Consider the following 26,866-nt stretch of genomic DNA (forward strand, 5'->3'; position numbering starts at 1 on the left):
TGGAAGGGCTCTCTGAGGTCCTGCATGCCCACCTCCCCACAAGCCTACAGCCTGCGCCCACTGTGCCACTGGTGAGCCAGTAGCTGGGTGAGTCCTCAGGCTCTGCTGGCTTTGGAGCGACCCCTCCCCAGCCCAGAGCCCCTGCCCCACAGCCCTGCCCCCACAGCATTCTCAGTTCCGAGACCCCTCAGTGCATCAAAGGGCCTAAGAGCAGCCCCTACAGAGCTGGCCTCCACGTACTTTTTGCTCTGATGACCATCCAGAGGGCCACATTTGCTCCTATGAGCCAGTACCGTATGCCTTCCAGAGCTAATTATAGGTCAGTGAGCCAGCAGGCCGAAGGGGGGACAGATGGTGACTTCCTGTGGCTGCAATGCCCACTCCCTCCCCTCCATTTCTCCCAATTCTCTACCTGGGACCTGGGGCAGCTTTCCATCCTTCAGTCATCCCTACTCCGTACCAACCCCTCCTCTCCAGCGCACATACTCCACACAGCTCCATACCACCCCATGTTCCCATAGCAACCCATCCAAGGGCCTAAGCCCTAGGGGAGAGTATCCCTGGCACAGAGTGACCACAGCTAGCTCCCTCACATCCTAAAGCCCTCTCGCCCCCAGCTCCCTGGCCCTGCTGAGCCTTCACCCTGCCTCACTGCAACCACAGCCTGACTGCCCGTCCTCTCCCCAACTCTCACCATGATCCTCAGAGGCTCTGAAAAGACCAGAAACCCCTGACAACTCTTTCCAACCCTAAGAGTTTAGCAATCGAGAGACCCAGGAGCCTGGCTCCCTGCCCTGCCCCTCCAATGGCTCCTTAACACCCAGCTGCCAGGTCACACACCTGGGTCTGACAACATGATGTGCTCAGCAGCACATGCCCAGACAGCACTGGCTGGAGGAGCTTCCCTTCCACACCCCCTGCCCCCACACTCTGCTGTCTTCCAGAGCTGGAGCCCCCGCTAGGCCAGGTGTCTAGAGCAGTCTGGGGGAGGGGGCAATAACTACTGGATGTTCATCATCTCCTTATTCTGAGATACCATTCACCCCAGGCCGCCTCCGCAGACCTCAGGACAAAGTCCTAGAAAACAGCCAAGGGAAATCATTCAAACAGCTCCTCCTGCCCAGGCAGCTCCCCTGGGAGTGCCCGGCTGCTGATGGGAGGGGTGGATGGGCTGGAATCCCCCTGCGGGCTCTGCCCTTTTCTAATCCAATAGCCATATAACGAAATGGGGAGGGGCTGCTACACGTGCCTAGAGGGTAACTATGCGTACCTTTCAACTGCCCCATGGCCCTAAATTGCCTTGAAAAGACCTAGCCCCTAGCACTATCTGGCATACAGTAGGTGTCCAATAAATGTTTGCTGAACAGAGTACTAAGTGCCAGTTCCAACATCTCTGGAGAAGCCTGGCTATTGGAGGGGCCGCACGGGGAGCCTCCTCTGTAACCACTTGCTCACTTACAGCAGCAGAGCAGCAACCCCAACCCCCTGCCCCTAATGGACACCGCCTGGTGCCTCTCCTCAAAGGTGACATCAGCACCTAGTGGCACCTTGTCCTCCACCCCCATCCTGCTCAAAGCACCCACACGGGTTTCCAAGCCCTCCAACCGGACTGGACAGCTCTGTTCCCACCACCAGAAGCTGCAGGATCGGCCCTGGAAAACAGACTGCGTGGTGGTCAGCTCCGCACCCTCGCCCCCACCTCAGTGGGACTCGGGCTGGCACTGCGCAGACGGGCATCTCAGGCTCAGTTTGCACCTGACAGTTGGAGGGTGAAGAGCTGGCGACATTGAGAAGGGCGCTGTGAGAGGCCAGGAAGGTTGAGGACCCCCGTCCTCAGCGCCGCTGGTGCACCCTGGTATCTGTGGAGCAGAGCTGGCCCAGGAGTTGAGGCGCTTCTCCGACTCTCCTGGGGTGGGGGTAGGGGAGGAGGAATGGGGGTGCAGCCCCTCCCGTTTTCTCCAGACCTGCCACTTAGCCCCCTCCTCCGAGGCCGACGGATGAGCACGAACTCCACCACCCGACAAATTGGGCATCGCCCCATGCTCACCCCAAGGGCACAGCACTGAACAGGCCGGTGAGGGGTGGCGGCAGAGGGACAGAGGGACTCCGGAAAACGGGCTGATGCTGAAGGCGCAGGAGACCCCTCCCCAAACTGTGCGGAAGCTGAAGGTGGAGACATCTACCCCCGATCCGGGCTCTGGACGCTCACCTGCCTGCAGTCCTCGAAGGCCGGGCAGCTCAGCTGGGCAAGGAGCCCCCGGATCGCGAGGCCCCTGGCTGATCGGAGCAGCTGCAGCCTCCCAGACACAAGCCCCGCCCCCGACAGGACCACGCCCCCGCCGAGACACGTCCCGCCCCCCACGTGACCAGAGGCCACTGCAGCCTCCCTGCGGAGCCCCACCCTAGGGGCGGGGCCTGCGGCTCCCTCAAGCCCGCCCCGGCACGTGACCTGAGCAGCTGGGAGGCTACGGGTCTCGGCTAAGCCGCCTCCCTTTGAACCGCCCAGTCCCTACTCTGGCCACCGGCTCCCCGGCTGGGCCGGGTCCTGGCCTTGTTGTCTGGTCTGTCACCTTTCACACCTGCTCGCTCGTGCCTTTATTTTTCCTTTGGTCACACCCACTTTTTAGTGGAGAGACTTGAAGTCAGATACATGTCCGCAATGTGCACTCAAGAGAACTGTCTCACTTTTACCAATTCAGGCACTTGGTGATTGTTAACATTATGAAGACAGTCTCAACGCCAACATTCCTGATTGACAAATGATAGTATTCTCTCCATTTTCCTGAACTGCTCCTTCCCCCATCCAGTGTGGCTATTGATGCATCATTCCAATCTGGTTTGTGTTTATCCCTGAGCCTGCTCAGTCCTGCACAAGGCCATGTGCACTGCAGAAGAGTAAGAATTTTTATGTGCTTGCACTGTGTACGTATTTACAGATGTGCACATGTTCAATAAAGCTGTAGTTGAGGTCAGTTGCATATATAACCTTTTTTTTCTTTCCTCCAATAAAGTCACCATTTGGCTTAGTTTCCAGGTATCTTTTGTAGAATGTAGGAAAATCTGAGTAATTGTGATGTATTTGGGGGGTGAGAAATGAAGCTAAATGTACAGTTTGTCTGACCGTCAGAGCAAAATCAAGGTATCTATTTAAGGAAGTGAAAATTACAAAACAGGTTTTACACAAGTAGTCCAAAAAGTTCCAAACCTTCCCCAGGTGGTTTAGGGGGTCTCATCAAAGAGAAATCCCTGAGACACTTCACATCCTTTCACTAATAAACACAAATCACCCTAGAAAAGGCAACTCAGCCAGTGAAGAGGGAACGCTAAAGCCATGTTAATCAAGTGTTTGTCAACGCTATGCTGAAGCAACATCTAGTTTGTCAATCATCATACCACAGTTTGATACAGAACCTCAGAAGCTGTCAGGTCAGCCAGCTAAATGCATTTCACTCCCCTTTTTAAAGGGAACTCCTAAATGGGGGACAGAAATCCACCAGGAGAGCCCCCTTGTGCTCCACAGAATCTCGAGTTCCGGGACTAGGGATCTGTGCTTCTCTTCTCCTGCCTCTGGGGCAATGTCTGACTGTAGAGATGGGCAAGGCGCTTACTGTCCTTGGGTTTTGTTTGTTTTTATCACTTAAATGCCCCAATTCTGTTTTTTGTGGACCCAAGCTCACTTTTTGTATGCACAGCTTTAATTCCACCCTCGGTGTGGGCTAAGGTTAGCTGTCAGCCGATGCTCCTTAAATAGCAGGGGGCAGGGAGGATGGTAAGGAAAACAACACGCTAATTTAGCAGTATGGTGACAACATTTTCCCGTCTAAAGAGTATCATCTTAACACCCACCTCATGGCAATCTCCAGCTCATGTGGCGGGGGATCAGGCGGCAGAAAGCAGCAAGATGATCTTGTTAGCAAAAACAAAACAAAACCAAAAAAAACCATCCCAGCCAGGATGCCCTTCTCAGAGCACACCAGCTACAGCACGGCCTCTGGCAACTGTGCTTCTGCAGGAACAACACAGGATGCCCGGCCGCCCAGGGCGGAGCAGGAGAGTCAGTGCTTGTAATTCAGGACCCCAGTTTCGACAGGGGATGTATTTTTAATGACCTTCAGTATAATAAATGCCTAACAATTCAATGAAAATACCACCATCTTTCCTATAATAAATTTCCTGGTTTGTTTTACATTTTACTTAGAAACACGTATTTAACAGATTCTTTCATCAATTTTATACACCTTCAGGTTGATTAGGGATAAGGCACACTACAAACTTTTACTCACCTTTGACTTTTTCTATGTGCACTCTGCCTACTTCCCTCTGCCACCATCTACCACAAGAAAACCAAGAATAACCTTCTAACTGTGGGAGAGCTGGGAGTCCTGCCTGTCACTGATTCCGTTTCCTCAACCACAGGATGAGAGCAGTACCTACCTTGCAGGACTGTGGAAATTAGAGATATTATATAAAGTTCCTAGTACAGGACCTAGGGACACAGTCATTACTATTACTATTCTCAGCCTCATGCAAAAAAATACCTAAAATCCCAAAGTGGCAAAAGAATATTTATGTGATAAATATCCAAAAATTATTTTTAAAGAAAGATACACAAGCCAATCTTAGATTCTGAAAACCCTGTCACCTGGTTTATTTCTGGAGAAGGGTAAAGGGAGAATAGTCACTTGAATTTGAGGGGCAGCTAAATTGGAAGCAACAGCAGCAGCAATTCTATGCCTCTAAGGTTCCTCTGATCCATAGGGAATGCTTAAACTTCCTTGTTTGATTCAAGAGTCTAATTTTTTCCTAGAGCAAGATCATCCATTTTCATTGGGATAAAAGAATAAAAACAAACTCAATAGCACCAAGTGAGGTTTAACACAGAAAATAGGGCCCAGTTTCTCCTTTCAGATGAAACTCTTACATTAAAATATGTTTAGAAGTCGCGGCTGTTTTTCCTCTTGATTCAACCCTTCTCCCTCCCCCAGCAGGAGCCCCAGGAACCTGCAGAGCATGTGCCTCACTAACCAGAGAAACAATCCAGCCACCCCTCCCACGGGACAGGACACAGGGACTATGCTCTCAGGGAGAACGGGTACTGGGGGTGCCACCAGTCAAAGAGGCGAACGCTGTGCACTGGGTCCAGGATGACTTGCACACCCTGCTCACTGCGCAGTTTCCGACCACCGTGCACAGGAGTATCTTGGAACACCAGTCTCACTCGATGATGCCGCATGTCCGCGCTCACATTGATCGTAAACTGGGAGGGGAAAGCAAATGACATTACATCCCATACCCAAATTGAACAGCCTTGTTCTCCTACAGTCCCTCTGAAATGAGAGTCTAGACAAAATTTACATTGGCAAGGCCACAAGATAATCTCTGCAAAGATATAAAAAAATTAAGAGTGATTTTATAAGTTCTTCTTAGCTTGATATATTTAAAGTAGACTAAGAAATGGCTGAATAAATCAGGATATATGCACAAAGACTACCACCAAAGCCAACTTTTAAATACTGGGTTAGAGCTGGATGACTTGAAGGAATTTTGAACAGATATTGTTGAGCAAGTGAAATCAAGATTCATAAAACGCACCCAGATCCCATTTTTTGTTTTCTTGGTAAAATACACCACAAAATCTCTAAATATGTTTATGCATGTGTAGGTCCACATAAAACAACATGGGTATCAAGTACCTAACGTAGGAGTGATACACAGCGAGGTCATTAACGTGGCCTAACCTAGAGGAAGGGGAGAGGTGCCTACAATAAGAGCAGCGTGTGTGACATTACACAAAATTACTTAAGAGGGGCCGGGTATCCATGCACATACTGACAGACACATTAAAGAACAATCCCTAAAAGGTACATTGCAGTTGTAGGTTATTAGAAGTCCGTCAATGTATATATGCATTATTTAAATTCTTTAAATGAAGTAGGTATTATTTATTTTACCATTTAAAAAAAAAGCTATCTAGGGCTCACGTACGGCCTCATCCTTGTCCCTAGTACAGCGGTTCTCAACCTGTGGGTTGTGACCCCTTTGGGGGTCGAACGACCCTTTCACAGGGGTCGCCTAAGACCATCGGAAAACACATATATAATTACATATTATTTTTGTGATTAATCACTATGCTTTTATTATGTTCAATTTGTAACAATGAAATTGGGGGTCACCACAACATGAGGAACTGTATTAAAGGGCCGCGGCATTAGGAAGGTTGAGAACCACTGCCCTAATAGGATATGTTTCTCACATTAATGATCACTACAAAGGAGATGCAGAAACATTCCCTTTACTTCAGAGAAGAGATAAAATACTCTCAAACATGAATAACTGCTACATAAATTTGTTCCTAATATACAACTCTGCTTTCAGACTCTTTTAAATCTTCATTAAAGATTTCTTCTTCAATGGTTAAATTTACAAATTTCTTTTAAAACCTAGGTAGTCAGAGTCTGTGAAAGAGCGGAGGCGACATCCTGTCTCCACTTACCAGGGTGAATATCATCCCCATAACAATTGGAATAAAGATGAAATTGAGGGTGGTGACCTGCAGGAGGCAGCAGTCATGGTCGGGGTTGGTATGAACATCTTGGTACTGAACAGGAGGCTGCAACCCTCCCACGCACTTGCTCTTTAATCTGGGGGACTGAGGAGAACGGAAAATTAATCTCATGGCTGAGAGGACATGTTTATGGACCAGACTCCACCAATGACAATTTTATGGCTCAACTGATGCTGTGAGACCTATGTTTCTGTTTTCTCCTCTTTTTTTTATGTACATATTGGTTTCCATAAAGATCAAGAAAACCTCCCGTTTGAAAGGGGCGCACCTATGGATGGGCAATGTGGAGTGGGTGCAATGCTGCGTTTAGATGGTGTTTCCTGCCACTCGGCAAGAAATGGAAACGAACAGCTGTCAGAAGCCCTCCAATGTCTGGAAGACCGCAGATTCCCTGTGACCTGTCAACTGCAGACAACACATGCTGCACAAAGGGGGACACCGGCCCCCACTCCCAGGCATCCTGCACGCTGTGTTCCCAGGCCCAGGACCCACTCTCTGCATTAAGCTGTTACACCCTGTGTGTCTTTCTTTTTTTTTTTTTTTTTAAATATATTTTATTGATATTTTACAGATAGGAAGGGAGAGGGATAGAGAGCTAGAAACATTAATGAGAGAGAAACATCGATCAGCTGCCTCCTGCACACCCCCCACTGGGGATGTGCCCGCAACCAAGGCACATGCCCTTGACCGGAATCGAACCTGGGACCCTTGAGTCTGCAGGCCGACGCTCTATCCACTGAGCCAAACCGGTTTGGGCTCCCTGTGTGTCTTTCACACAGGAGTTCCCTCTTCATTTTCTCTTCATGGCATTTTACAGGTTTTGATGTGTATTTTATTTTAATAAGTCAACTTTATGCCTAGTTAAATTTACTAGAACAAGATATCTGAAAAACAAAAAGGAGATACAATTACATACCTGTTTTTTAAACTTGAAGTTGAATTCCCACATTGGTTCCTGTCTGTTCCCAACAATCTTTCGGTACCAGAAAAGTAAGCACTATAAGAAAATAAAATAAACCAAAAATAAATAAAAGACAGAAAAAAAAAAATCAAAATAAGGCAACAAAAAAATAATCAGCAGAAACCTTTCTAAATGTGTGGTTTCACTCTGGCACAGATAGAGACCCGCCCCCCAATCTGACACTGTGCCACGTGCAGAGACAGTCCCAGGCTACTCAGCACAGAGAAGAGGGACCAATGTAAGTCAACCTCAGAGGCTGTGAGGTCAACCCTCATCTCTAAGGACAGAAACATGGTCTCTAGGGACTGGGGCGTTCTCTGATTCAGCAGGCCACTCCACTATATTAAAACATAGGTAGCCACCAGGCAAGATGGTATCAAAGGCAGGCAGAGAAGGCCAGCCCTGTAATCAACAGGAGCCAGCCACTCAGGACCCTCTGGGAGCCGACAGCCAGGGCTGAACTCAGTACGCCCCTCGGTGAAGCAGGCTACAGCTAAGTTTAAGCACAAGAAGTCAAGTACCTCCCAGGGGACAAGGGGTGGGTCGTCCGCCGTGCCAGCTGTCCTGCCCTTCAGACATGCCCTGTACGTCCTGATGTTCCATCAAAAATAATGGGCTTGGCTTTAAGGGGCAAACACTTCTGCTGCCATCACAACGGCTCCAGTGTCCCACACAAGCTATGCTACTGAAAAGAGAGAGAGGGAGAATCAAATACGAAAAGCTGGAGTCCGGGAACATGGGACTGCTCCTTCGGGCGTGCTGGCAACTCCCTGAATGCCATGTGACTGTGGCTGCACAAGTGGCAAGGCCATGCGTGGGACAGCTGCCACTGCAGGTCCACGTCCTCTTCAGATCTCTAACAAGGCACAGAAGCAGCAGCCAGGTAGCCTGGGCTTATTATCTGGATGAAACATCAGCTATCATTCCACTTTGCCTTTAAGAGTCCACTTTTAAGAGTTACTACGCGGTGACAAGAGTGTGAAGACACAGGTCCTTTAGGACTGGGCACTGGAGCCGCTACGATGTGTCAGCACGAGTTTGCCCGACGCTGCTCTGCTTCCAGCAACCGACCTACACCTGCCTGGTCAGCTCTGGGGCGATGCCCTCCTCATCACAGTAGGTCTGACACAATCACTATTCGGAAGGGTGTGGGGGACTGTAAACGCAACACATACACTGTCCACTCACATTACAAGCAGAAACAGCTGCTGGGTGCAATTCTACCCCAGCCCTGTATCCATCAGCTGGCGTGTTATTAAACTGAGCTCAGCTCATGGCCTGACCACCTCCATCTGCAACCCTGGGAGCAACCTTGATAAATCACCTTGAAATCAGCAGCACCTTTTAATCAATATGTATAAGGTAGAATATGATCACACTGGGGCTACATTAGGGGAGAAAAATCATTGTACCATCCAAAGCATAAAAACAAGATACAAAAGAGTAGGAAGTGCTATAGAACACCAGATTTTGTGTAGGCTGAGAATAAAAATTACCTACAGGATCAAAAGATACAAAACTTAAACAATATTAGTTTGGGGGGTGGGCGTGGAGACCATCAACTGGCCTGAATCATAATATCTGCCATACAAGCTCTGCCGGACAAAGGTGTGTTCACTAGGTATTTCATTATGAAGGAGAAAAGGAAGAGAACGGACCAAGCTAACACACCTACGTACAAATCAGAATGCCAGCAAACGCTAAGGGAGCAAGGCCCACACCAGGACCCTAAAGGAGGTCAACAAGAAGGGAAATCCAGATGTCAATGTCCCAACAGAAAGAGAAAACTAGTAAGCCCTTCGTGTTCTACCTCTGCATCATGATTTAAAACACTTAAGAATTACAGTTGAGACCTACCATGTGAGTTGTGTCTTCCTAACCCAAACCATCAAAACCATCTAGCGTGAAAATAATGCATGAAAATAAGACAAAAGCTCAGGAAGCCAGGCCGGCAGAGCAGGGACGTCTTGGAGACGTGAAGACCCTGAGCCCTGGAAGTTTACGTTCGTCCCCTAGCAGCCTGGGACCCGGAGGCCTAGCCTCCCCACCAAGGAAGCTGGAGACAAGCCACGCGAACAGGCCTACCACACAAGAACCCCACGCTGATTCTCACTTACTTTGGAATTCTTTAATGTGCTGGGCGTGCTTTCTGGAATGGCTGGATTTTTGGAGATTCGAGCAGCGAAGGGCTCATACATATGGTACAGAGATCGGATCACACACGCCCGGAGGCAGCGCAGCTTCTCCATGGACTCTGGGCGCAGGCGCAAAGGCAGAGAGGCATCCAGCGTGTAGTGCCTGAAACACGACACATGACTCCTACCAACGTGTGGCCTGTCTCTCCTGCTCCAGGTCAGCCTCCTATGACTCCTGGTCTCAGTCTGACTTCGCTCTCATACACACACACATCACCATCTCTTCACTTCTCAGCTACTCTTGCTTCTTTGCTATGTGAAAGTCAATTTACACATACCTTATAATCTTACACTTCTCCATCCTTTTTAAAATTTCTAATTATCCTTATTTCACCCTAAGAAAGGGAAAGTCTTCGCTTTGCTAGGAGTACCAGATACTTCAGACCCTGTCCAGAAGGGACACCAAGTTCTCTACTTGCTTCCCACTACATTCTCACTGACAGTTCCTAGCCTCACTACGCTTCTGCACCCAGTATCAAGAACTACCCTTTCACTAGCCACACTGTTCACCCTCTCCTCACCCGTACAAGTGTATGTAGGGCAGCATAAGAACAAAACTATATGGTACTTCAAGACGACCAACAAATATAAGAAACTAATCTAGTTAGAAAGACAAACAGGTGGGCATCTGAAGCTTTTGAAATTTCCAGCTAAGGCAACCCCCTGAGGAAAAATCAAAGACAATTCTTCTGAAACGTGAAGCAACAGTTTGCAAACGGATATGGGATCAGGGGAGGGGACAACCACAGGGAAGACAGCTGCCTTGATGAATTAATAATATAAATTTTAAATGAGGATCTCAAGGAACCCAAAGCCAGGCTCACACCAGGCCTGGAGTAGAGAAAGTGCAAAGGCCACCATCCCAGGAGCAGTTTCACATCACAAACAGCATGAAATCAGCTACACAGACAGCAGTGAGCTCCCTGTGGCCGCACCTTCGGTACAACCTGGTCCAAAAGGCGGCAGTGCAAGTGACAGTCCAGGCATTCTTACAAATCAGGGAAAAATTCACAATGTCCTCAGGACGAATGTAGGAGGCCAGCAACAGCCAAATATCCATGGGGTACTCTTCACCTCCAGCCCCATCCAGGTCTTCTGAAACAGAAGAAAAGAACTATCATCTCTGACCTTTCCTTTTTACAAAAAACATGGGGTCTTCTAGGTTTTAAGGGTACGTTTCTAGGATACATGACATGTATATTACACTGTGTGCCCACCACCCATAGTTAAATCATCTTCCATAAACTCTGAACTTCTATTACACACATATCTAAAAATCCCCAATCACTTAGATTCTCCCAGGTCTTGCACAGCTAAGAAAAAGGTTTAAAAGGTCCAAGAAGCCTCTCAAACTCATCATTTCCTGCTTATTCCAGCTGCTGGAAACTTTTGCTTCCTGTTGCCCCAGTGAATAGGTCTTGTTTTTAAGGCTTTTATTTAATAATTATTTATATGCTATTTTGAAGTTTTCAAAGTAATGTTGCATACATTAAATCATTCAATTCTGGGCTAATCCTAAAGCTAACCTTTAACCTTTAGCTCAGACCTATCATAGAACTATCCAAAAACCAGATTTCTTCCTCCTCTTTCCGGAGCAAAACGCCTCTACACCACCTCCCCACTGCTGCCTCTGCTTTTCTAGGTAATTGCTCCCAGCAGTTCGTTGACTTAATCAGGTTCTTGCGTTGAGTTCCTCATATCAGAGACCAAGGCCTCTAAAGCCACATCCTCTTTTTTGGTTCCTATCCTTTCTTGAAATCACTTAAAGCTTGGTCTATCGTGTTTGGGCCCCACCTTACATCACATTACATCGCTCTCTGAAAGAGAGGGCACCAGCATTTCCCCCACTGAGACCCATCAGAACATTTATGAAGCACAGTGCTATTAAAAATTTGTCTTTAGGGTCAAAATTCAATAATGATTAAAGAACTGTATTTTAAACATAATTATTAAGAAATTTCAAAATGTCAGAATGGAATCAGCAAAGAGAAGCTTCATGGCATGTTGAACCCTGTCCCACTCCTGAGATCCACACTCGGATTCTCTACTTGCTGTCACCACACACAGGACGCACGAACCAAGAGAGAGCAAGCCCTGTACCTCTGTGCCTCCTGCTTTTCTTTTTCCTGGAGACGGGTCTCTCATGGATGCTCTCCTCCTGCGCATCCATCTCGTCACTGCTGTCAGGGACATCGCAGGGCTCCCCAGCCCCGGAGAGGGCTTCCACCGCGGGAACCTGAGAGGCTTCCAAGCCGCAGAGAGATTTTACTAGAAGGAAAGAAGGAAAGAGTGAGAAGGCAGAGTCCCATCCAGAAATACAGACGGCTGAGGCAGGAGATCGGCATTCACGAGGGGGGAAGACAAAAGGAAAAACCAGCATGAGAGTCTGCTGAAAAAGCTGAGACTCTAAAAAGAAAGAAAATTAAGCATTTTAACACTTGGAGTGCGGGAAACGAGTTAAGTCGGCTCGCGTGAATTGCGTGTACTCCGCGGGAGCCGTCTTAACTCGGTTCATATAGATTTGCGGTGGAGTGCAGGAAACGTGTAAACTCGGGCCGATTGTAACTGCGTATTACCAAATATTTGTTTGTTTGCCATTCACAAAGATACCTACCTGCGTATGCGAACCGTTTCATACCCATTGGGGTAATAGGTATCATAAAAATCCCTTGTAAGTAGAGAACACTTTATGGCGCTGGTCGAGTACAATACCGTTAGGGTACCAATGTATTGTTTTCTCATTTTATAACCGATATCCCTGGTTATCTCACCATGCAAAGAGAATAGTTATTGAGAAATACTTCTTGTGTCCGGACGTCTTTAGTTTTGAGTTTTGTGAATATTATTACGTGTTTAAACTAACTGATTTTGCGCGGGAAACCTAAATAATTGCCCGCGCCATCTTATATTTTGGCGGGAAATTCACCCGACACCGTAGTGTTAAATGTTTTAAAAAAATGGAAAGCAATGGGCAAACTGCCTCCCGAAGAGTGCCGACCTCAGAGGTGAAGACAGAGGGACGCACTATTCTCCCGCTATAAGGCCAGGGGCCAAAGCTAAAGGCGAATGCTGTTCTCATGTGCACACATTCTGAGACCAGCGTTTTGAGCGGCACTAAGTCCAATTTAATCATGTTCTTGGGTTGGAGGCTGTGGGTGTCATAAAAACACACGTCTCACCAGGCCCACGTGGCTCAGTGGTGGAGCCTGGACCTACGAACCAGGAGGTCATGGTTCCCGCTCAGGGCACACACCCGGGTTTCGGCTCCATCTCCGCTGCGGGGCGTGCAGGAGGCAGCCGGTCCATGATTCTCTCTCATCATTGATGTTTCTCTGTCTCCCCCTCTCCTTTCCTCTCTGAAATCAATAAAAATATATATTTTTAAAAACACAAGTCTCAAGGATATGCAAGTACAACGCTTGAAAGTACGAGGAACATGGGAGAAGGAAACGAATATACTGCAAGGTTCTTGCACTAGAAGCACCTGCAGAGCACGCGGGCACCGGGGAACTGCAGGGCAAGGGCTGAGCAAGGAGGCGCACACAGAGGCGTCCGTAATGCGGGCGGACACGGGCATTTCCGTACGGAAACCGCCAGCGGAGGCTCCGGCTCCCGCGCCCTCCCGGAGTCCATGGAGCCGCCCCGCGGAGAGCCCACCGCTCACGAAGATGCCCGAGGGCTGCAAGGGAAACACGGACGGAGCCCCCGAACAGACGCCCGCCGGCACCTACCTTCCTGCTGAACAGCATTGGCCACGGCTTTCTTGACTCGTCCGGACCTCACGACGGCCGGGTCCGAGTTGGCATAATCCGCCACGGTCACTGCAACAAGCGGGACCCTCAGCGGGGGCGGCCCGCTCCCCTCCGCGTCCCCCCCGCCGGCCCGGCCGCCTCCCCCGCCCCCAGCCCGGCCTTTCCCCGCCCGGCCCCGCGCTCACCTCGACCCGAGCAGGCGTCGTGGGCCCGGAACTTGAGCCGCTTCCCTCGCTTGGGCATGGCGGCCGGGTCGGGGCGAGGCCGCCCTAGCGGGCCGGGACCCCGGGCCATGTCCTGGGCCCCAGAGCTGGCTCCGGGAGCCGCCGGACAGCGCCGCCCGGCTCCGTGGCCATCCCGCGCCGCAGGACCGCTCTCGCGAGGACGCAGTCCGGGCTCTGCGTCGCAGCGGCGCTACGTCCTCCTTGGACGCCAATCAGCGCCCGTCGTGGTGACGTCATCCTCCAGCGCCGAGGGCTGGGCCTGCGCCGCGGTGGCGCCGTGGGGGCCCTGTGGGTCTCCGCGGTTTGCACCCTTTGCAGGGAGATTGCCGCCAGCGGTCAGTGCTGTGGCCTCTCCAGATGTTAACCAAAGAGTCTTTCTGACCGTCGGGATCTTGGTTTTTATCTTTTCACTTTGTAATTGACTCGGTGTTTGACATGGAACATGTGTCGTATTTATACTTGGGGAAATAGCAGTACAACTACTTTTATTGGGAGAGAAATGTGGCGCCGTTCCAGCCCAGAGCCTTGGATCTCGGCCAGAACCCGGGGAGCAGGGAGCTGACCCAGGACGTCCTCACCCCTCCCTGGCACCTCCTGGGGACCGGTGCTGGGTGAGGTGGGTGGGCGGGACACAATGGTTGTCAGGGAGGGTGTCATGGGAGAGCAGTGACCAAGTTTGTCTTGCCTCAGAGGATGCATATTCTGGCCCGATCCCTGCCTCTCCACGACTCCCCAGACATTACTTTCTCTTCTTCTTAACTTTGGGGGAGTCCTGAACACTCAGGAGTGTGGAGTTGAGTTCCTGTGTGCCAGAAAGAGGAAATCTGAGATGGAACGCCAGCTCCAGTCGAGGTGATACCCTGGGGAACGAAGGTGCCTCAGAAAGGGAGATGGTCTCCTGGATCTCTGACTCGGTCCCAATCATAGATCCTTAATACGTGCCTGTTAGGTTCTCCAGAGGAAACCAATAGGATCTATAGGCAAGAGAGATTTATTATGAGGATGAGCAAACCAAGTCTCCAGTCCCACGGTTTGTTGGAGGCCCAGGAAAGCTGCTGGTGTGGTTTCCAGTCCAAATCTGAAGGCCTGAGAACCAGGGGACCTGATGTCTGAGCGCAGAAGAAAATGGATGCCCCAACTCAAGCAGAGAGAGACCAGCACATGCATCATGGGAATCCCAGAAGAAAAGAGAGAAAGAGGCAGAGAGAACATTTGAAGAAATAATGGCTGAAATCTTCCTGAATTTGACGAATATAAATTTCCAAGAACTTCAACAAACTCCAAGTAAAATGAACTTAAAAGACCCACACCAGGCCACATAATCAAACTTTCAAAACAAAGAGAGAATCTAAAAAGCAGTGAGAGAGGAATCATCACATACAAGGGTCCTTAGTAAAATCATCAACAGAAAAGAAGTTGAAAACTGGCTGGGGAGCTCAGTTGGTTAGTGTCCTCCCGATACGCCAAGGTTGTGGCTCGATTTCTCCCTCTCCATCTGGGCACATAAAGAATCAACCAAAGAATGCATAAATAAGTGGAACAAATCAATGTTTTTATCTCCCTCTCTAAAATCATTTTTTAAAAGAGTTATTTCTATATTTTTTAAGAAGTTGAAAACATGACCATTCAAGAACTGTCCATAAATATTTATAGCAGTTTTGTTCATAATTGCCCAAACTTGAAGGAAACCAGGATATCTGTCAGCAGAATGGGTAAATGAAACTGTGGTGCATCCACATAATGGAATATTACTCGGTGCTAAAAAGAAATACGCTATCAAGCCTTGAAAAGACATGGTGGTACCTTGAATGTATATGACTAAGTGAACGAAACCAGTATGAAATAGCTACATAGTGTATGATTCCAACTATATGCCATTCTGGAAAAGGCAAAACTATGGAGACAGTAAAAAAAAGATGAGTGGTTTCCATGGGGTTGGGGTGGGGGGAATGAATAGGCAGAGCTCAGAGGATATTTAGAGCAGTGAAAATATATGTATTATAATGATGGATACATGTCATGTCCAAACCCTTAGCATGTACCACACCGAGAGTGAGCCCTAATGTAAACAATGAGCTTTGGATGATGGTGACGTGTGGACGTAGGTTCATCAGTTATAACAAACCCACTAGTTTGGTGAGTGGTGTTGATAATGACAGAGGCTGTGCATGTGGGGGTAGGGGGTATTTGGGAAATCTCTATACCTTCCTTCAATTTTGCTGTGAACCTAAAATTTCTCTAAAAAAATAGTCTTTTAAAAAATTTATATATTATTTATATATTATTTATATATTATTTATACAATCATTTCCTGATTCACAAAACACATTACTGTCAGCCATAGCCGGTTTGGCTCAGTGGCTAGAGCATCAGCCTGCGGACTGAAGGGTCCTGGTTCAATCCCACTCAAGGGCACCTGCCAGGGTTGCTGGCTCAGTCCCCAGTGGGAGGCATGCAGGAGGCAGCCAATCAATGATTCTTATCATTGATGTTTCTATCTCCCTCTCCTTCTCTCTTCCTCTCTGAAATCAATAAAAATAAAAACGCATTACTGTCAAATGGTAACTTTTCTCGACAGTGTAAAGGCAGACATCTGAATATAACCCCTGGTCACAGATGAGGAAGCTGCTGTAGGTCCTCCCCACCCGGCACCATGAGAGATGCCCTGTGCCTGCTCGTCTCTGCTGCAGCAGCGCTGCTCTCCGTCTTCTTCTTCATTAACGAAAACCCTTTGGACACCACAAGTTTCCTGTCCTTGGTGAGTACCAGAAGCTGTGGGTCGGGCACAGGTGAAGTCCCTGGACTGAGAAAAAGGAGACACTAAGTGTCCATTTGTGTGCGACTGTCACTAACATTATAGACACTCCGAGAAGAAAGAGAATAAAGCCTAGGACTCAACATATTTTTCTTTGATGGGGCAATAAAGGAGGTGGCACCCTGGAAGAAAGAATTCAGGGTTGGGAAGAAAGCACACTTCTTTCCTATGGTTTCAAAGTTACACATTTTATCCCCATTTTATTCCATAAGATCCTGAACCTCAGAGAAGTTGTCATTTTTCTAAGCCAAGAAAAACTGTAAGGGGATGAGAAATTTCACCAGAACCCAGAAAAGGCAAAAAAGAAAAGAAAGGAGGGGAGAATGAACTTGGAGGGTGAAGAGTTTAGACTGGGGCATTGCAGCGGCATCACTGTGTCTCCTCTCATGCCTAGCACATGCTTCGCCCTTCATGGGATTAAGTGACCCACATCAGACTAGTCAGAGAGATGACTGTGGGGGAAGAATGGCATGGACTGATACCATCTCATTCCCTACATGAAACCCCGCACTCCCTTCACCCCAGGACCCATAACCTGTACAAGAATCCCCGGGTAGAACTTTTTCAGAAGATAAGGACGAAACTGACTGAGCCCTGAGCAACCTGCCCTGTGTCCTGGAGATGTTTTATTATGTGATGCAAAGCGGAACCCACCCAGCCATTATTCTCAAAGGGAGGGCTCAGAGATGCGACTTACTCTCTTCTCAGGAGGAAAAGGAGCTGGTGGCTTGGCAGAGAACCCGGATGCAGCTTAACCCTGGTAGAACACGCCACCTGCAAACCTTCAAAGATATGCAGAAAAACTCAGAACCATTCAAAAACGTGAATTCCTATATCTTGATTGGAGCCCCTCCTAGGAAAAAAAGTGAGTGTGCACAAGGGGTCCAGACCGTGAAGGGGCAGGACAGGCAGGTGGACAGCAGGGACCTAGAACATCTGACACAACAGACCACTCTCCTGTCAACACTCTCTCCAGTTGCTTCCAGGACCCCAAGCTCTGGTTTCCCTCCAGCCTCACTCATAGATCCTCAGTGTCTTCTGCTGGTTTATCTTCTCTCCAGCATCTAAATGTTGATGTGCCCAGAGCTCAGTCCTTGTCTGGACTGCCTTGGTGACCTCGCCCAGTCTCACAGCTTTAAGTGCCATCTATAGGCCGATTACTCTAAAAATACAGCTCCGGCTAGGTCTGTCTGTGATCCCCACTGACCCCTGCAGTGTCCTCCCCCCCCCCCCCCCCCCCCCCCGGTAACCATGCTGGCAGCTGTTGCCAAGATCTGTGTCTAGACAATATGTGGCCTCTAATCTGTCAGCTCAGTTGGACTTTGTCATTCCCCCTGCTCGGCAAGCTTCCCTTTGGGACTGCACCCTCCTGAGGTCCAACTATGACACTCATTGGATCCTCATAAGTTACATTGATGAGAAAAAATAAACCTTAACACAGAATAAGCTTTTTCTGACTCAAACAGTTTAAGAATTCAAAGGGCAAGACTAAGCTATTATGTTAATAAAATACAGTTACGTTCAAGGGGGCTGAAGAGTGTTGGCCTTAATTATACAAGAACTCTGCCCTGGCTGGGTATCCCAGGCCCATGAGAGTGTCATCCCAATATTCAAAGGTTAAAGGTTCGATCCCCGGTCAGAGCACATACAAGAAAAAACCAATGAATGCATGGATGAGTGGAACAACAAATCAGTGCTTCTCTCTCTCCCTCCCTCCCTCTCAAATCAATAAATTAAAAAAAAACAATAACACAAGAATGCTGAGTAAAGAAAAACTTTATTCTTTAAAAGTAATGCTTTTTATTATTCAGTTAGCAATAATCCCACTTTTTATAAACCTCACTGGCTATGATGCTGTACTTTTTTAATTAAATGCACTATGAAGTAGTATGAATGCATGATGGTATTTTATCTTTTTAGAAATATATATTTTGGCTCTATCCAGTGGCCTATAAATGAGTGTTTGTTACATAAATACTGTTTTCCACTAAAAATAACCAGGCTGATTCCAGGTCCAAGGCAGGAAATGTCCTCTCAGATAGCAAGGAAGCCTTAAAAAATGACTAAAGTTGTATCAAAAAGACTCAGGATCCAACTTCAAAAGGCTGTTTGCCAAAGATAGGACAATTTGAGCCTCAATAGGATCAAATTTCCATGGTTTGAAACATGAAATTCATGAGTTTATACAGATGCCTCTCTACGTCTCAATGTCACCTTCAGGGAGCCACACCCAGGGCTTTATCCTAGAGGTAAAAGCCACATCAGCTCTGCCCTCTCCTGCTGCTGCTGCCTGGAGTTCCTGCTCCAGTCCCGGGGTTCCCGCCAGCCCAGGACTCACCCATAGGCTCTCCCCGGGCAGACCTTCCACTTTACTTAGAAAATCATAGCACTTTCGCCTGCGATGGATGTGGCCACAGCCAGCCCCTTAGTGGTCAGTGGTCCAGTGGTTCTGGAAACAGTCCTGTGACTGATAATCCAGGTGACCATCCCAGGGCTCATACCTGTCGTTTGGTGGCTCGAACTTAGAATTCCTCTGAGGCTTTCAGTATGAAACTAAATCTCTGCACTTGTTTTCTCTGTGTGTCTTCTGAACTATGAATTCTTCTACTTAGACTTTTTCACCACCCCCGTTCCATATTCTCTGTCTTCTAAGAATTCTGCAAATATTACGGTTCTCTAATGGCAAGCTTTCTGGTTTTTCAGTGGGACTCTGGTTGAGGAGACATAAATGCAAATGTCTTTAGTTTATCATATTTTATTTCTCCAATAATAGTTTCTCAAAGGTAATGATTTTTTTTTTTAACTCACAACTTGTGACCAGATTATTAACTCCTGACATCGTCCAAGCTTAGGCTTGGGGGAGAAAATGTACAATAACCACAGAAAGACATTAAGTTGGTGTATGGAAAGACCTGCGAGTATTATAACCTCACCCATAGCAACTATGTTTCTCACTTCTGTAAGTTGACAAAGGTCCTCTCTTCTCCCCAACCCTAGAACTGCTGACCATAGGGATTTCCTCCGGGCAGCGTCCTGAAGGGAGCCACCTCGTGGACACCCTGCAGTCTCTCTTCTTTGCTTCCTCCTCATCCGAGCGGAAACACTTCACCGTTCTGGTACACCTAGCAGGTCCTGACCCCAAATGGCTTGTTCAGATGATCTACAACCTCTCAGCCATGTTTAAACCACACATACAGGCCAGAGAGCTGGTGGTGATCACTACTCCTCTCACAAGCTATCTTCCTTTGAAGGATCTTAAAGTGACCTTTAATGACCCTCCTGTCCACTCAGCCTTCCACTCCAGGCAAAACATGGACTATGCCTTCCTCATGAACTTTGCCACCCAGCACTCTGACTATTTCCTGGTGGTCGAAGATGATGTGAAATGTGCCCCCGGATTTGTCACCCAGATAGCTACTGCAGTGTCAGCCTGGGCAAACAGACCCTGGGTGACCCTGGAGTTCTCCCCGCTGGGCCTCACCGGGAAACTCTTCCATACTGGAGACTTGCCCCGCTTCGTTCACTTCCTTCTCCTCTTCTACCGAGAAATGCCCTGGGACTGCCTCCTCTCCCATTTTCAGAACCTGCTGCAGCACACACCAATCAAGTTCCTGCCCTCCCTCTTCCAGCAAGTAGGCAACTCCTCCTCCTTTGAGGAAGAGGACACTGGCTCTCCCAGCAATCCTGCTGCCTCCATCCACACCAGCCTGAAGGTTGCCAATGACTCTGCTCCCTCACACGCCTACAGCCTGGATGAGAATTTCTTTTACACCAAGTCGGCTGAGCCTGGCAGCCATCTGACTGTGGTTTTGGATGTACCTGCCCACGTGTCCCGAGTTCAGGTGCTGACGGGCTCTGACCCGAGAGGTTGGAATCAGCTGGAAGAGGGACAAGTAGAGCTGGGCTGTGACTCTACAAACAGGGTCAGTGACTGTGACGACTACACTCTGCTGGGGCTGCTGGTAAATGGCGTCCTGAACAAGCAGGTGTTGTCTCCCACGTCTGGGAAGAAGGTGAAATGTGTGAGGCTGCTTGTGACAGCCGCTGCTCCTTCTGGAATAGTGGTCAGGCACATCCACCTCTGGACCAACTGAGGTTTAAGTGATAAATGGAGAAGCCACCAGGAGTTGTGGGAGTGGTCAGATTGGAGGTTAGAGTCTACAGAGGTTAAACAAACAAAAGATTAAAATGTTGCACTTGGGTCCTTCAGGATTGTTCGTTCAGAAGAGATGCGTGTTGAAAGGCAGAGTGAAGGTCACGTGCTCTTGGTCCCAGAACCACTGGTGGACGAGGTGGGCTTGTTGAATGGCTTCCTGGTTTACTCACCAGAAGGTCTCCCATTCGGAATTCTTCCCTTGGAGCAGGAACACCAGACTCGCAGGAACAGGAGGAGCGCGTGGGTAGGACTGAGTGATGCTCATATCGCACGACGGGACGGGGTCTCTTCACCAGCAGAAATGGACTCATTAAAGGCGGAACTTCCTGGGTGGCAGGAAAGAAACACGGCTGTGTGCTCGGTGGTCTCATTTCCCATTAAAGGTGGTCATTCGATGCACACTACTGACCCCTTATGGTCAGGCAGAGTCCTCTTCTCCATGGTCACCCAGCATGTCCGGTATTCCTTTTCAAATAGCCTCCAAATGACTGAAAATCACTTGTTCTGATCTGTGATAGCTCCTGTCCAGCAGTCTTATCTCTGGGACCATAAGGTGACATAGGTTTCTGATAGGAAAACCTTTGGATCTGTTACTAACTTTTTTTAGTTCAGTTTGGCTATGAGATCTTTATTTCCAGAAAAATCTGAGCCCTGAGCTCAGCTAATGTGCAGTGTCTGGTTTCCACTAGCTTGACTATAATCCATGAAAGCAGGGAGAGGAGAAAAGGAGAACTCTAAGAGGGATATTTGGGAAAAACCCAAATCAAAAGCCAGCCAGTGTATCCCAATGAGCTGTAACCCAAGTAGATGCAGGAGCCAGAGAGCCTGGAAACAGGATGTGGGACAGAAACAAGGAGAGGATGGGGGACAAATAAGGGCAGGAGGGAGCAGCTCTGAGCATCAGGCAGCCACAGGATCCACCGCAGTGTTGGTGGCAAGGCCACGCTCTCCACAGAATGGTCCCCCTGGTGGAGAGCCCATTCTGGCAAGATGGAGGGTGCCTCTGACAGGTGACCTCAGCCTGTTGGAACTCCCAGAACCACACTGCAGTCCGGGGCTTCCTGGCCAAGACTTCCTTCGTCACCTCCCACCCTTGTCAGACCTTGACGACAATCTGAAGCCTCTCCTGCCTCCTCCCCTCCACTAATGAAGCTCTGGGATGTATAATCCCATGTTCCTGTCAGCAGTTTGGCAGGTGTGAACTGACACAGGCGTGCTGAGAGTATCCTGGGGAAATGGACAGCAAGGTGGGGATTTGGGACTGGCTTCCTCATGATACTCAGGTAGCTGTGGAAATAGAGGCTAAAACAGGATAACAGAGCATCATCACTGTGGGTAAAGTAGGTAGGGAGACGACAACCACAAAAGGCAAAAATGGAGGGGCAGGAGGTTGAGGACAGTCACCCCAATAAGTCAATCCCTTGCCTGGTTCTGGATCTCAGCCACTTTTCAGGTCCATGTGCACTGATGGAAGAGGTGGGCAGGTCCCTAGAAGGAAGGTCCCTGAGACACAAATCCTGTAAGATTCCCCAGACACCCTACCACCACCACCACAGCGCCTTACAGATATGTACTTGGGTAACTGTAAGCTGGGGAGAGGGAAACACCCAGACATTTAAGGAGGTCACCAGTTCGATTCCCAGTCAGGGCACATGCCCTATAACTGGATATCCTGTAACATGGATGGTTCCTCCAGGAGCCATATGGGGCCCTCTAGTCGGGAAGCGATCACTCAATATCCTCCCTTGTCGATTTGATTCAAGCTGACAGTTAATTTTCAGCTTCTGGGTTGAGATAAGACTGGAAAGCTGGCTTTAAACCCTTATTCCCACCATATCCAGAAACAGGTGCTTGATGTGAGCAGTCCCCATTCAGGGTGAACAATGGTTGTCAGGGAGGGTCTCCTGGGATGGTGACTAGTTTCTGCTGCCTCAGAGGAGCCACTCTGGGCTCCTACCCTGCAGCATTGAAGGTGAAGACTGCAGAAGACTGCATTGGTGAAGTTTTTTTCTCTGTGATTTCAGAGAAATCCCTGCTCTCTGCTGGTTGATCAAGCCACATTTTCTGTTAGACACAAAGCCTCCCATCGCTGTGGCTCTGCAAACCTGGTCAAGACTTCCACAGGATTAGAAATTTCCAGCCACTTCTAGGTTTCCATCCTTCCTACCGGTCCAGGGTGGGGAGACACGCAAGAGTTTCCTTTGATCCCTCTGACTTGATTCAAAACCTCGTAATCTGTCTGAAATAACCCCCAGTGGAGACTTTAACTCAAGTTTGAGTTTAGGGAGCTAACACCTACCCCTTGATTTCTGGCAACACATCCCCTCTGGTGGGGCCTCTACTCCAAGTGGCTAAACCAATGTGCTCCAGTTCTACCTGGAAACCAGACGAGCTGAAGAAGGCAGCAGCTGAATAGAACCAAACTCCATGACGTTTGTCTCTCCTCAGATGGCTACATTGGGGGGAGAGGAGGGGGCGAAGTGGGTGGAAAAGATTTAGGAAGTAAATTGGCAGAGATGTCCAGGAGGAAGGGTGGGGGGAGGGAGGGGAGGCTGCAGGCAACAGGAGGACATGCCTGGCTTCTCACTCAGGATCCAACTCCTGCTCACTTCCTGTCAAGGGCCAGGCCCAGCACCATGACGCTGTGGAAATACTCCCTCCTGGCTGTGTCCCTCATCTCCCTGAGCTTCTTCCTCCAGGACAAGAGGAACAAGCGCCTTGAGTACAGCGTGTCTTTGGTAAGTTCCAGAAATTGAGAGGGATTACTTGCCAACACTTCGGCAGGGAGGAAATATGTCGTTATGTAAGCATGCAAGTATCACCATAGAAGTTCTAAGAAGAGGGCACTTGAAGATTCAGGAACGTGTCAAAAAAAGTTATTAACCCAGCCTTGAATATGGCCAGGATTTGCATAGGGTGAGGGAGGAAGAGGGCATTCTACGCGTGGAGAGAGCCTTGCCCAGACCTTCTAGGTGGCCCTGCTGCCACTCTCCTCCCATCCTCCCTTCAGGGACAGACTCCAGCCCTAAGATGACTCCTCCCACATGCACAGCGTCTGCAGTGGAGAAGTTCATGCTCAGGTTCTGGGGTCCACCTTCTCCCTACGTGCTTCAGACCGGCTAGAGCAGAGGGGGAGGTGGCTGTGGGGCAGTGTGCAGCCAGAACCGAGCAAAGAAAGGCCTTTAGAACTGAGGCACCAGGTGTCATTCCTTCAGGACAAGACAGCTCGTTCTTCAGCAGCTGTCCCACACCCAGCACAGTCCAAGCAGAGCCAGGGGCTCTGCCAGCCGGTAATGGTGGAGAAATTAGACCTGGGTAAGGTGGGGCAGGCAGGTTCTTCCTCTGCAGAAGCCTGGGGCCTTCCCACAGGCATTCCACACAGAACTGGAGAGCCCCACTTCCCCCACTCCAAGGCCCACCACCCCTTCCAGCACCACGGGTGTTCCCATGATGAGGTGGGGACAGTGCTTCACTGAGCCCCGATCCTCGAGCTCCCTGGTGACTGGATCCTGGGGCTTACTTGGTCAGTCCTAGGAGGGAGATTTGCCCTCATTTGTCTCCAGAGGAGCTGGGGTGAAGCTCAGGGCTGACGCGTATCCATCCTTAGCAGGAGGAAAAGAAGAAAATACTGCAGCAGCTGGACCAGGAGCAAATCAGCTCTGAAAGCAAGAACCACTTGGAGACCTTCAAGGAGATGCAGAGACGCTCCCCTGTGCTCCAGCTCACCAGCTACAAAGTCCTGGCTGGAGCCCTTCCCCAGGAGAAGAGTGAGTACGTGGGAGAGAGGTCAGACTGAGGGGAGAGGGAGGGGAGGACCCAGAGGGAGATGATTGTGATGGGTGCCAGCTCACTGGGCACTGTACTACGAGAGCCCTCCGGTTCCTCTGTCCCTGCCAACCCTGCCTTCCAGGTCTGAGGTCCCGGCTCATATGCCATGCCAGCAGATTTCCCGTTGGTACAGGGCAGCCTCCCCATCAGAGAGCCTAGTCCTCCAACGACCTTGCAAAGTAGTGATCAAATAAAACCACTTCACAATCTGACCAAAGATTTATCTCTTATGTAACCACACTCTCCAAGGGAAAGGAAACGTGACTTTGTCCCCAGGGGTTGGCATTAAGGAGAGAGGGGCGGAGGGTCTTGTCACCACCTCAAGTGCTAATGGTGCCCTATGCCTCCTACCCCCAGAACTACTGACGGTGGGGATCTCCTCAGTGCAGCGTCCTCATGGGAGCACCCTCTTGCACACCCTGCAGTCTCTGTTCCAAGCCTCCTCAGAGTCTGAGCTGGACTGTATCGTGGTGCTGGTCCACCTGTCAGATCCTGAGCCTGCATGGCTCAGCCAAATGGTCGCCAGCCTATCAGGCCTCTTCCAACCTCATCTTGAGGCCCAGAAGCTGCTTGTGATCCACGGTCATCTCAGTGGCTCTCTTGTCCCAGGAGATCTGGGCAACATTAATGACTCCTCACCCTGTGAAGCTGTTTATTCCAGGCAGAAAGTCGACTATGCCCTCCTTATGAACTTCGCTGCCAGCCTCTCTGAATACTTTCTGATGGTAGAAGATCACGTTGACTGCACCCCCAAATTTGTTTCTACCATCTATCGGGCACTGGCAGCCTGGAAAGAACGACCCTGGGTGACCCTGGAGTTCTCCAGCCTGAGCTTCTCCGGGAAAGTCTTCCACAGCAGCGACCTCTCCCGCCTGACCACCTCCCTCCTCCTCTTCCCTAAGGGCACGCCTACTCACTTGCTTCTCTCTGAATTCCGCCTTCTCTTGGCCCAACATGTTCCTATTCGTTTCAGTCCCTCCGTCTTCTATCCAACGGGCAATTATTCTGCGTCTGAGAACACCTGCTTTCCTGTGGAGAAGGAAGTGGTCTTTGGTGATCCCGACAACCCGGTAGCCAATGTCCTCACTGACATGAGGCCGATACCGAATGTGATTCCCCAGTACGCCTACTTTCTGAACACGGAGAGCTACATCACCCTTGATGCCTTAAGGGGCAACTACCTGGTGGTGGTTTTGGAAAGGCCACAGAAAGTCGTCCGCATAGAGGTGCTGACAGGCGCTGACAAGCAAGGGCAGTACCGGCTGCAGCAAGGCCAAGTAGAACTGGGCTACGACCCGCTGGCGCACCCCGAAAGCTGTGCGCGCTACACCGTGCTGGGCCCGCTGGTGCAGGGGAACTTGGACCAGAGGGTGTTTTACGAAGAGGGCAGCGTAGAGCAGCTGAGCTGCATACGACTGCTGGTGCTGGCCTCTCAGGGCTCCTGGCTCGTCATCAGACAGATCAGGGTCTGGACTCAGCCCGAGGAAGAGGAGCGCTGGAGGCACGCTGGGGATTCTGCAGGGATGGGCCTGGGGAATGCAGCCTACATGGCCGGCAGGAAATAAAGATGGGCACTGTACTACGAGTCCAGGCCTGTGCACTCGGAGCGGAGTGACCGTGTAAGTTACTGTCCAAACTGGGGTGCGTGTGAGAAGGAAAGGAAGCGCCACTGAAAATCGCACTCCAACCGCAGGGGTGAGCCAGCCTGCCCCCGGCGAGCAGAGGTGTGTGCTCAACCTCATCCAGTTGTGTGGGCCCCGTCGGACGACACGGTCCGAGGGGGAGAGAGAAGACAATCTCCTTTCGGCTTCCAAGGGCCAGAGAGAGGGAAGGAGGCACCGTGACCGGCCCTCCTTCTCATCTGCACACAAGCACTACACTCTCGCTTCTTTCCATCAAGGAGCCCCTGCCCTGCCGGGGGCCGCGAGTCCTGGGAGTATCGCGCTCCTTTCCGCACCGCCCTTTCCGGTCCCCACGCCCTGGGTCAGGTCCCGCCCCTTCCGCCTCCGCCACTGCCGTACAGCCCCGCCCCTTTCACGCCAATCCCTTCGTCCCCGGCGCCTTTCACAGGCCCCGCCCTTTCCGGGCCGAGACTGTGGTCAGGCCCGCCCCCCGCCCCTCCCGACACCGCAGCTTCCATCCCCCCTCTTGCCAGGCCACGCACCTTCAGACCGGCCCTTTCCGACACTACCTCGCGCTTTGTCAGGCCCCGCTCTTTGCAGCCTCAACCCCCACCCCTCCGTCCCTTCTGGTCCTCTGTCGCCAGACCCCGCTCTTCCGGCTTCCGGCTTCCGGCCCCTTACTGTGTCAGCTCCGCCCCTTCCGGGCCCTCCTTCCGGCCCGCTCCCAGTGAGGCCTCACCTCTTCCTG

At 49.9% G+C, this 26,866-nt stretch overlaps 3 protein-coding genes and 1 long non-coding RNA gene across 13 annotated transcripts in view; 1 reads left to right on the top strand and 3 right to left on the bottom strand.

The window, feature by feature from the left end:
- PPFIA4 (PTPRF interacting protein alpha 4) overlaps positions 1-2,287 on the bottom strand; it is a 30,211-nt gene extending 27,924 nt beyond the window's left edge. For all 5 annotated transcript variants that reach the window (XM_070401027.1, XM_070401029.1, XM_070401028.1 and 2 more), the window contains exon 1: positions 2,210-2,287. The gene's annotated coding sequence lies outside the window, so the exon portion shown is untranslated. The remainder of the gene's footprint in view (positions 1-2,209) is intronic.
- A 2,332-nt stretch (positions 2,288-4,619) lies between these two features.
- On the bottom strand, positions 4,620-13,851 carry TMEM183A (transmembrane protein 183A). Of its 3 annotated transcripts, none has more exons than XM_070401151.1 (8): positions 13,659-13,851; positions 13,453-13,542; positions 11,822-11,989; positions 10,657-10,816; positions 9,644-9,824; positions 7,482-7,562; positions 6,494-6,649; positions 4,620-5,257 (listed from the first exon to the last, which is right to left on the bottom strand). In XM_070401151.1, the coding sequence occupies exons 1-8, from the start codon at positions 13,765-13,767 to the stop codon at positions 5,072-5,074; spliced, it is 1,131 nt and encodes a 376-aa protein (XP_070257252.1). In that variant the 5' UTR covers positions 13,768-13,851; the 3' UTR covers positions 4,620-5,071. The 3 variants fall into 3 exon arrangements, with proteins under 3 accessions (XP_070257252.1, XP_070257250.1, XP_070257251.1); XM_070401149.1 differs by having other exon boundaries at positions 10,657-10,813; positions 13,659-13,844; XM_070401150.1 differs by lacking the exon at positions 6,494-6,649 and having other exon boundaries at positions 13,659-13,844.
- Positions 13,852-14,339: 488 nt separating this feature from the next.
- On the top strand, positions 14,340-21,049 carry LOC138999114 (alpha-1,3-mannosyl-glycoprotein 4-beta-N-acetylglucosaminyltransferase C-like). Of its 4 annotated transcripts, none has more exons than XM_070401142.1 (4): positions 14,340-15,833; positions 16,276-16,455; positions 17,221-17,377; positions 19,510-21,049. In XM_070401142.1, exons 2-4 carry the CDS (start codon positions 16,351-16,353, stop codon positions 20,604-20,606), a joined length of 1,359 nt encoding a protein of 452 aa, XP_070257243.1. In that variant the 5' UTR covers positions 14,340-15,833; positions 16,276-16,350; the 3' UTR covers positions 20,607-21,049. The 4 variants fall into 4 exon arrangements, with proteins under 4 accessions (XP_070257243.1, XP_070257244.1, XP_070257245.1 ...); XM_070401143.1 differs by having other exon boundaries at positions 14,340-15,409; XM_070401144.1 differs by having other exon boundaries at positions 14,340-15,140.
- On the bottom strand, positions 19,252-26,774 carry LOC138999115 (uncharacterized). The gene is made up of 3 exons (XR_011469327.1): positions 26,661-26,774; positions 25,414-25,525; positions 19,252-20,994 (listed from the first exon to the last, which is right to left on the bottom strand). It is a non-coding gene; the product is annotated as an uncharacterized lncRNA (long non-coding RNA).
- Positions 26,775-26,866: the final 92 nt, after the last annotated feature.

The sequence above is a fragment of the Myotis yumanensis genome, unplaced genomic scaffold (assembly GCF_028538775.1).
Source record: "Myotis yumanensis isolate MYYU_CA2020_CCGP unplaced genomic scaffold, mMyoYum1.0.hap1 SCAF_22, whole genome shotgun sequence".
Lineage (NCBI taxonomy): Eukaryota > Metazoa > Chordata > Mammalia > Chiroptera > Vespertilionidae > Myotis > Myotis yumanensis.